This window comes from Polypterus senegalus, chromosome 12 (assembly GCF_016835505.1).
Source record: "Polypterus senegalus isolate Bchr_013 chromosome 12, ASM1683550v1, whole genome shotgun sequence".
Lineage (NCBI taxonomy): Eukaryota > Metazoa > Chordata > Cladistia > Polypteriformes > Polypteridae > Polypterus > Polypterus senegalus.
Window position 1 is genome coordinate 122,354,328 of NC_053165.1, and position 9,573 is coordinate 122,363,900.

The 9,573-nt window shown below is 38.1% G+C and overlaps 1 protein-coding gene across 4 annotated transcripts in view; it reads right to left on the reverse strand.

Annotated features, from left to right (window-relative positions):
• Window positions 1-284: 284 nt before the first annotated feature.
• The window catches only part of ankdd1a (ankyrin repeat and death domain containing 1A), a 240,330-nt gene continuing 231,041 nt past the window's right edge, over window positions 285-9,573 (reverse strand). For 2 of the 4 annotated variants that reach the window (XM_039773346.1, XM_039773345.1), the window contains exons 13-14: window positions 8,649-8,850; window positions 2,339-2,825 (exon numbers count right to left, since the gene is read on the reverse strand). In XM_039773346.1, coding sequence (XP_039629280.1) covers window positions 2,596-2,825; window positions 8,649-8,850 — 432 coding nt within the window. In that variant the 3' untranslated portion in view covers window positions 2,339-2,595. Of the gene's footprint in view, window positions 1,065-2,338; window positions 2,826-8,648; window positions 8,851-9,573 lie in introns of those variants that run through there. The other 2 variants (XM_039773347.1, XM_039773349.1) reach the window with 2 other exon arrangements.

Sequence of the window (9,573 nt, forward strand, 5' to 3'; positions counted from 1 at the left end):
AATCTAAGAGGGGGGAAAAAAAGCAAACAAAAAAACATGCATTTGGTCCAGCAATTACACATAGCCTTCCATAATGTCTCCATTATCTGGTCCTGGCCAATCCCTTATGGCAGTTCACAGAAGTTAAGTGGACTCTTTGTTTAACAAGCTGGTGTCTATATACTGTTACACTTTGGATTACGAATTACATTATTTTTACTTTTTTGAAATTATCACCAATAATGAATATAAGAATCAAGACCCAATGGCATTCACATCATAAAAATAAAAGGAATACAAAAAGGTACAAATCCAGCATTTAATTTGTGAAAGATTTTCTTGAAGCAAAAGCTTACATTAAGTGATGGTGTTGACATCCGATTACAAAATATGTTTAAATGAAAATCAATAGCAACCAAGGATAAACAGTGGCGTGCTGGCACCACTCTAGCACCGACATTCACAGCCATTTTCTGCAAAGTACTGTGTTTTTGCTGTGAATTACTGCATTACATCAAAGACAGTGTTTCGGTTCTTAGATGTCCAGGCAGTCACATCCAGGCCCATTTTCAATATGACCAACAAAAGTCAGAGGCTACATGGTGTGTACATCAAAGATTCCAAGAAAATAATATATTTCAAATTCTTTACATTAGTCTTCACAGTTCATTCTGGGCTGTTGTTTGTCTAAGAGGAATCACATGAGTTGGATATCAGCATATAAAAGACTACAATTTGAGCCAATAAAGAAGTGGTTTAAAAATGAACAGTCAATGAATAGAACCACAAATTGTGCCGCTTTAAACACTACTAGCAAAAAAGGCTTCTTGGTTTATGGAGGATTCATTAGCCCTTTGTCAGAAAACTTTAAACTTGAGATTCTTCATTCTCTTGGAGATTATGCTGAATGTTGATTTTGTTTAAGACAAAAGGTTCTTCCTTCATTCTCCACCACACAACCAGAAAGGATAATACAAAGTGTTTGAGTGTTTGTCCATTGCCTTGGCCGAATGGATGGAACTTTCACATGGTTATACATTTCTTAGAGGAGTTCGAGTCAGCATTTGCTTTTCTTCTGATGCTTTCTGTTAATGTAAATAAAAAGAAAAGGTTAATGCTTTAAGCAGCACATCACATTAGGTGGTAACTGAGTGTCTAACTAATTGCATATAAAGCACTGGGGCCTCATGCATAACGCCATGCGTAGAATTCACACTAAAACATGGCATATGTAAGCACAAAAAAATCCAAATTCATAAATCTGTGCGCCAACTTCCATGTTCTTCCGCTACATAAATCCCGGTCAGCAGGAAAAGTAACGCATGTGCACATGCCTGCCCGCCACTCCCCAACCTCCCAGAATTATGCCTCTTTGAATATGAAAATCAATATAAATAGCCCTTAAGCTCAGCGTTCTGTGAGAAGACAATAGCAAAAGCATGGGGGGAAATAGTATTGTCTGAAATTATTCTATTTGTTGTTATAAATAAAAGGAAGTTGATCGAGTGACACAGACTGGCAGAGAAACTCAAAAGTTCAAGTTCATAAAGTCACACAGTGCCCAAAATAAAAAAAAAAAAGTTGTCAGATATCAAAGTCGCTCTGAAAAGGCGAGTTACCCACTGTCTGAGAGTCATATGAAAGCTTATTAGGGTACAGAGAAAAAAAAAAAAATAGGCACACAATGGGGGGAAAAAAGCATGGAACTTTAATCTCTAAATTTCCACTTTAATCACATAGTTTATTTTGTCATTAAAGTAGAACATCATAAACTTTGTCTTAAAATCATTTAATTTACTAGTTTCTCAAATCCCATCATAACTAAAGTAGCACGTTAAATGCTTTGTATTGTATTTGTTCTTCTATGTGCACTATGTGTGTGAATCACTACGTGCTTTTTGAACAGGCTTTCTCTTCCTCCGACAGGTCACAGAATCCATTATATTCGTGATATTTCAGATCTATGAGTAATTTAAATACTGAGATGTATACTTGATATCATTTTCGTGATGATAGGAATTAAAGCTATTAATCATGGGCACACGGTGGTGCAGTGATAGTGATGAGCTGGCGCCCTGTCCAGAGATTGTTCCTGCCTAACGCAAGATGTTTGCTGCAGCGTGTGCAACCTTCGATAAAATAATTTATTGCAGCAGTACTGTCTCTTTCAAACGTATTCCAATTCCTGACCTTCCTGATCTTTCTCCAAGTAACCAATCGCCAGTTTTGGTCCCCAGGCTACAAGAAGGACATAGCAGCCCGAGAAAAGATCCAGAGAAGAACGACTAGGCTGATTCCAGGGCTACAGCGGATGAATTATAAAGAAAAACTAAAAGAGCTGAGCCTTTTCATTTTAGGCAAAAGAAGATTAAGAGGTGACATGACTGAAGTGTTTAAAATTATGAAGGAATTAGTACACATTACACAATCTGTCTGCTTCTGACTTTAGATATATTTATATAGCTTTATATCTGAAACGCTTTATGGAGGATTCTTAAGCAGAACAAAATTGAGATTTTGTAAAAAGAAAAAATGGATTGAAATGGACTTACCAAAAATGGATGGACATTCAAAGATTTATTGTCAGTTGATAATAAAAGCAACTAATGGAACACTTTAAATACACAACTTTAAAAGAGAAAAAAACAGTTGAAATTGTAAAAAACGGGCGGAATGTTTTTTTGTAGTTCTAAAAAGCACATGGAAGTGCATACCTGCCAGATCTCTCCTCCCAATGTCAACTAATCCTTCATACAAGCCTTTAATTGGATTTTCACCAGTGATGACTACTCCATGCAGCCAGATCAGGAGCATTCGATGTCCATGCTCTTTATAACTTTTTGTACCTGTAATGGTGGTGATTGGGGGAATAACACAAATAGGTTAACTCAAATATATATATATAGTACATTTCTTTTCTAGAAATTTTAAAAAATAAATAAGTCTTTTTTCCCATTTGTAGCCAACATTTAAAAAAAAAAAAAAAGGTCCCCATGTAGGTGTGGTTCTGTCAACTGGAACATGGGTAAAGTGTTTTTTCTTAAGTAACGAGATGTTTCCATTTTTCTATATGTCGTAACACTTGTCATGTACACTCACCTAAAGGATTATTAGGAACACCTGTTCAATTTCTCATTAATGCAATTATCTAATCAACCAATCACATGGCAGTTGCTTCAATGCATTTAGGGGTGTGGTCCTGGTAAAGACAATCTCCTGAACTCCAAACTGAATGTCAGAATGGGAAAGAAAGGTGATTTAAGCAATTCTGAGCGTGGCATGGTTGTTGGTGCCAGACGGGCTGGTCTGAGTATTTCACAATCTGTTCAGTTACTGGGATTTTCACGCACAACCATTTCTAGGGTTTACAAAGAATGGTGTGAAAAGGGAAAAACATCCAGTATGCGGCAGTCCTGTGGGCGAAAATGCCTTGTTGATGCTAGAGGTCAGAGGAGAATGGGCTGACTGATTCAAGCTGATAGAAGAGCAACTTTGACTGAAATAACCACTCATTACAAAAGAGGTATACAGCAAAGCATTTGTGAAGCCACAACACGCACAACCTTGAGGCGGATGGGCTACAACAGCAGAAGACCCCACCAGGTACCACTCATCTCCACTACAAATAGGAAAAAGAGGCTACAATTTGCACGAGCTCACCAAAATTGGACAGTTGAAGACTGGAAAAATGTTGCCTGGTCTGATGAGTCTCGATTTCTGTTGAGACGTTCAAATGGTAGAGTCAGAATTTGGCGTAAACAGAATGAGAACATGGATCCATCATGCCTTGTTACCTCTGCAGGCTGGTGGTGGTGGTGTAATGGTGTGGGGGATGTTTTCTTGGCACACTTTAGGCCCCTTAGTGCCAATTGATAATCGTTTAAATGCCATGGGCTATTGTTTCTGACCATGTCCATCCCTTCATGACCACCATGTACCTATCCTCTGATGGCTACTTCCAGCAGGATAATGCACCATGTCACAAAGCTCGAATCATTTCAAATTGGTTTCTTGAACATGACAATGAGTTCACTGTACTAAAATGGCCCCCACAGTCACCAGATCTCAACCCAATAGAGCATCTTTGGGATGTGGTGGAACGGGAGCTTCGTGCCCTGGATGTGCATCCCACAAATCTCCATCAACTGCAAGATGCTATCCTATCAATATGGGCCAACATTTCTAAAGAATGCTTTCAGCACCTTGTTGAATCAATGCCACGTATAATTAATGCAGTTCTCAAGGCGAAAGGGGGTCAAACACCGTATTAGTATGGTGTTCTTAATAATCCTTTAGGTGAGTGTATATTTATTTAAGAAACTTCTGGTTACTTGGCAGGCAAGGGTCCAACAGGACAAAAAGCCTCTGGAAAGACAGACATTTTACATTTACATTTACTTATTTGACTGATGCCTTTAAGGTGACTTACAACATTTATGTTACAATTGGTTACATTTCTTTTGATTTTCCAATAGGAGCACAGGCAGATCAAGTGACTTGCTCATGGTCACACAGTGTCAGAAGTGGAATTTGAACCCACAACCTCAGGGTTTAAAGTCCAAAGCCACTACACCACACTGCCTGCCAAGAGAGACAAAGATCCTGTATATACAAGGTTAGACCCAAACATTTTTAGACAACTGTTATAAAACACAGAAAGCTTCTTGTATGTACATAATTTATTTAAATTCTTCACATTCCTCCTTGATCAGTGCACTTCTTTGCACATTCCTTCAACTTCATTATGCCCTCCAGGAAAGCAGATTTTGAAATGTTGTTAAGCTCCCTTGTCACTGCACACTGAATTTCTTACACTTTTTGAAAATCATGCTCTTTTAAGGGAAATTTTAACTTGGGAAAGAGAATATATTTGCCAGGTGCAAGATCTGGGGCCTCGTATAAAAGGTGCGTACCCACAAAAATGTTACTTACACCCATTTCCACGCTGACATCACGATGTATAAAAACTAAACTTGGCTTAATGCCACGCACATTTTCACACCAGGTGAATCCCTTGCATGCGCAAATTCTCCGCTCAGTTTTGAAAACTGGCAGCACCCAGCGTCAAAGCAGTGCTGCTGTTCCTGTGTGTTTTCTCTTTACTTTTTAGATTCACGTCCCTGACGCAGCTTTATCAAATACACTGAAATTAACCGTGTATCATTTATTAGTTTAAGGCATTTGATTGTAATTAATCCGTAATCATATAATGGTACACAGAATGGCCAAACTATTCCAAATACTATAGCTGCTTTAGCGTTGTCACTGTCAGTGCACCACTAAGAGCATTTAACCCACTATATCTGAGTGTGGAATCACAGGTCTACAGGAGCTGATCACAAAGCTCTATCACAGATTGTATCAACAGCGGGGAGAAATATTGGGATACAGCTTTTAGCACACACTGCCTCAAACATGTGTACAGTCTATTTGAACCTCTCCTATTCTGCAAACGCTTCAGAGCCTGTACAGACCTTGCAGTTCAGAAACAGTTTCATCCCAAATGCTATAAACGCACTCAATCAGACTATCAAGTGCTCCCATTAGAACTGCTTGTACTTATAAGTAAAATCACCTCACTGTAAACTTTCATTACAGTTGTAATATTGCACAACCTGAGTCACTTATGCTTTCATATTGTTTATTTTTCACTGTTTTTTATCCTATTATTGTTTTTGATATCTAACCATTTGATAGGAAAGTTATGTTTATGGAGGATTTGCATATTGAATCTCATTGTACCATACAATAACAATAAAGGAATTCAATTCAATTGAGACCACGTATTTACAGATGATGATAACTGGCTTCTAAGTTGATTTAAAGTTCCAGGTGCTACCTTTGTGGAACTCTTGATATCATTTTAAAGATGAAATGCTTTAAAGTATATATATTTACATTATACAGATACATTTTAAACTTCATTTAAATAATGTATATTGTTAATTATTAAATATGTGAGGACTCAGTGGAGCATTGTTTTCAGTTCAGGGATTGTTCCTGCCTCGCGCTGTATGCTTGCTGGGGCTGGTGTGACCCTGGGTGGCTAGATGGAATAATTAAACATGTACTACAAAGATATTTCAATTTTCCTTTAAAGTTTTGAAGAATCTGTGTTCTAAGCTTACAGATGGCTTGACATTTATTAAAGAGCTGATTGTTTGGCGATTGCTTATTTGGGGAAAGGAAGGAAGGACAGGAATCAAGGGTTAGTATGTTTTAAAGAGACAGTACTGCAGCAATAAATTGTTTTATTGAGGGTCATGCACGGGGCAGCAAGCATCTTGCAGGAGGCAGGAGCAATCTCTGGAAGGGACGCCAGCTCGTCGCTACCACTGCGCCAACGTGCCTCATTGTTTTATACATGCTTTAATTTCTGCCATCATGAAAATATCAATTATACATCTTAGTATTTAAATTGTCCATTTTGGAAGCACGTACTGATTCACACACGTAAGAGTACATAGAATACAAAGCATTTAACTTGCTACTTTAGTTACAATGGAATTAGAGAAAATTAAATGATTTTAAGATGAAGTTTATGACGTTCTATTTGAATGACAAAATAAACTACATGGTTAAGTGGAAATTTCTACCTTTTTTCACACTGTATCCCAGTTTTTTTTCTTTTCTCTATACCCTAATACATTTCCATTTGACACTTAAATGGTGGGCTATGACTCGCCTTTTCATGGTGACTTTGATATTTGACCACTTATTTATTTTGGGCACTGTGTGACTTTCTGAACATGAACTTTCTAGTTTCTCCACCACTCCGTCACTCTATCAACTTCCTTTTGTTGTTTATATCACTGCTTAAACCAACAAATAGTATGTTTTTCCTTACTTCTACTTGGTATTTGCTGAAATTCTTCTTTTTTCATATGCTTTTACCATTGTCTTTTCACAGAATGCAAAACATAAGGGGCTAGTTATATTTATTTGCATATTCAAAGAGGTGTAATTCTGGGAGGAGTCAGGGTGGAGCGTCAGGCACGTGCACAAGTGTTACTTTTCATGCTGACCGGGATTTATGGAGCTGAAGAACGTGGAAGTTGGCATACGCACAGATTTATGCACCGTGTTTTAGTGTAAATTCTATGTACGCCGTTATGCATAAAGCACCTGGTGAGTAAGGTGGGTAGTGAAGAACAGCAAAATTCCTGTTCAATAGAAACTCCTTTACAATTATATTATGAGATGGTGCATTATTGTGAAGAAGTAACCACTCACTGGATTGGAATTTGTCCCTTCTAACTCGTTGAGTTCTCTTCAGTAACCGATCCAAAACATCCACATAGAATTTTGTATTTACTTTCTGCCCTTCAGAGACTCAATGAATTAAACCTTCTGCGTCAAAAAATAAAAAATCGTCTTCACTTGAATTTGCAGTTTCTTTGGTTTTGGAGAGTTTTCCGCCATCCACTCTGCACTCTCGTTTGTTGGCCAGATCATAGGCAAAACGCCATATTTTGTCAATGGTAATTGTATTTTCCCAAAAATATTCATCTTGTCCCATTAAAAGATGATCCTGGAAGTACAGAACGCATTCTTGTTTCTGCTCTGTGGTCAAGGCATGAGGGACAAATCTTGCGCAGATCTTTCTTCTTCCCAAGTCTTAGGTTACAATCTGGCAAACTGTCTCCTTACCAATATTCAAATGATTAGCAATCATTTGGAGAGTGGTACGACAGTACATGAAGCATAGTACTAGATGTAATGCACAGTACTCTTTTAAAACAACTCGTCTAAAAACTTTTGGGTCACACCTTGTACAATTGTAGAAAAACAGAGGTATCTACAGAGTGCATGCCTGTATGCAGTATTACTTTTGTCACATGTACAAAATACAATGCAAGTTTTAATTGCATAGGTGACGTCATTTATGCTACATTTCACTGGCAGAGGAAGCAACACATACATGAGAAGTAAGAAAACTGGAGGAAAGCATGTAAGGTACCGGAAAAGAGTGCCAAACTATATATGGTTCTTGAGGCCAAGGTGAAACATTTGCTGGCAGTTGTCCCATAAAGAAATGTATGAGGATGTGCAGGAACCTAAAGCCTTGGGGACCTGGCTGTATAAGGCCAAAGGAAAGGTCAGGACACACAGGGGAAAGAAAATGTTTCTCTTTTAGAGGTTAAGCAGCTAAAAGGCTACCTTAGTGTATGGCCCCTTATGGGCTATTTAAAGTTCCAAAGACACAAGAATAAGCAGCCGCCTCCAGAGGGTGTTCTAGCTTGGTGTCCCGCAGTAAACTAGTCCACTGATCATTGGTGACCACAGGAGGGTAGATAAAGCTAACGAGTTAATAGGACAATAGGGTGAGCACTCAGCTGGCAAGAGGAAGATAGGCCAGGGTTTTTGAAAGAGAGAATTGGAATGCAAGAAGGGTGTTGTTTTGTTTAGTACTGATGTGAACAAGTAGTCTAGCCACCTTTCCAGTCAGACGGGTTCATAACCTTTATAGGTAGGCCCAAAATGGCAACAGATTGTCATTTTTCTTCTGCTTATTTGTACTTTAGTTTGCATTCTGTATACCCTCCCTGTTGTTTATAACTATCATATTGCAATTTTTTGCCCCCCGACACTATTTGAATTGTAAATAAAAAAATTGTCGTCTTTTACAAATAATTACTTGATGTTTCTGAGTTTTTAGAACTTCTTACCAGTCCATTGTTGCTCTATTGCTCTGATGTGGGCCTCGGTGAACTTCCAGTAATGTGCCAATTTCTTCCACTCATTAGGCCTGAGGTATTTGGTTGCCAGTCTCCAAATTACTGAGCGGATGTGTTGAGTCTCCAGTCGATGGTCTTGTTTAAATGTTAAGTGTTTTGCAACCCAGGAATCCGAGTCACTGTTTGAATTATCCTGTAATCAAATCATACAATATTTTAACTTGGGAATTGTTTGTGTACTAGAAACAAAAAGTACACTTGTCAACTATATAATGTGCTAATTAACATTTAATTAAATCCTGATATTAATTAGTTAATGATGCCACCATTCTTGCTGTTTAATGTGTGGGCTACAAATAACTACTTAATAACACTGCTAAAATAAATGTTAACTAATATAAGTAACTCATACAGAAGATCTGTAATTACCAGGAGTGAATGGCACAATTCTTAGAAGACAGAGATTAATGGAAAATGGATAAATATGGCTGACCATGATGGTGTAGCCCATCTAATGACTAACTAGATCAGTAACATTCCCAAACAAATTTACTTTCAAGTATTTTATACTCCATTAGAGGTATTAATGGCATGAACCTGGCTTCTGGCAACACTTAGTGATAACCAGGGACCAACAGAGGCAAAGTGTCTGTCAGCTTCAATTAGAGAATTTTACTAGTCATCTGGGATTACATACTATCAAATGGTATTGAGCACAATAGTAAAACTTCACTCAAAAATGCGATGCCACACTGCCCTGTCCTAAAAGATATCCAAGTAAATTTGTTCAAACTTAGCCAATACCAAACTATATTCACCCCTGTCACTCACATTATGAAAGGGGCGGGGGCACTGAACGCACACTAAAGATGGAGCAGCTGCTGGCTTGCTGCTAGCTGCTACCAAGCTGCGTGAT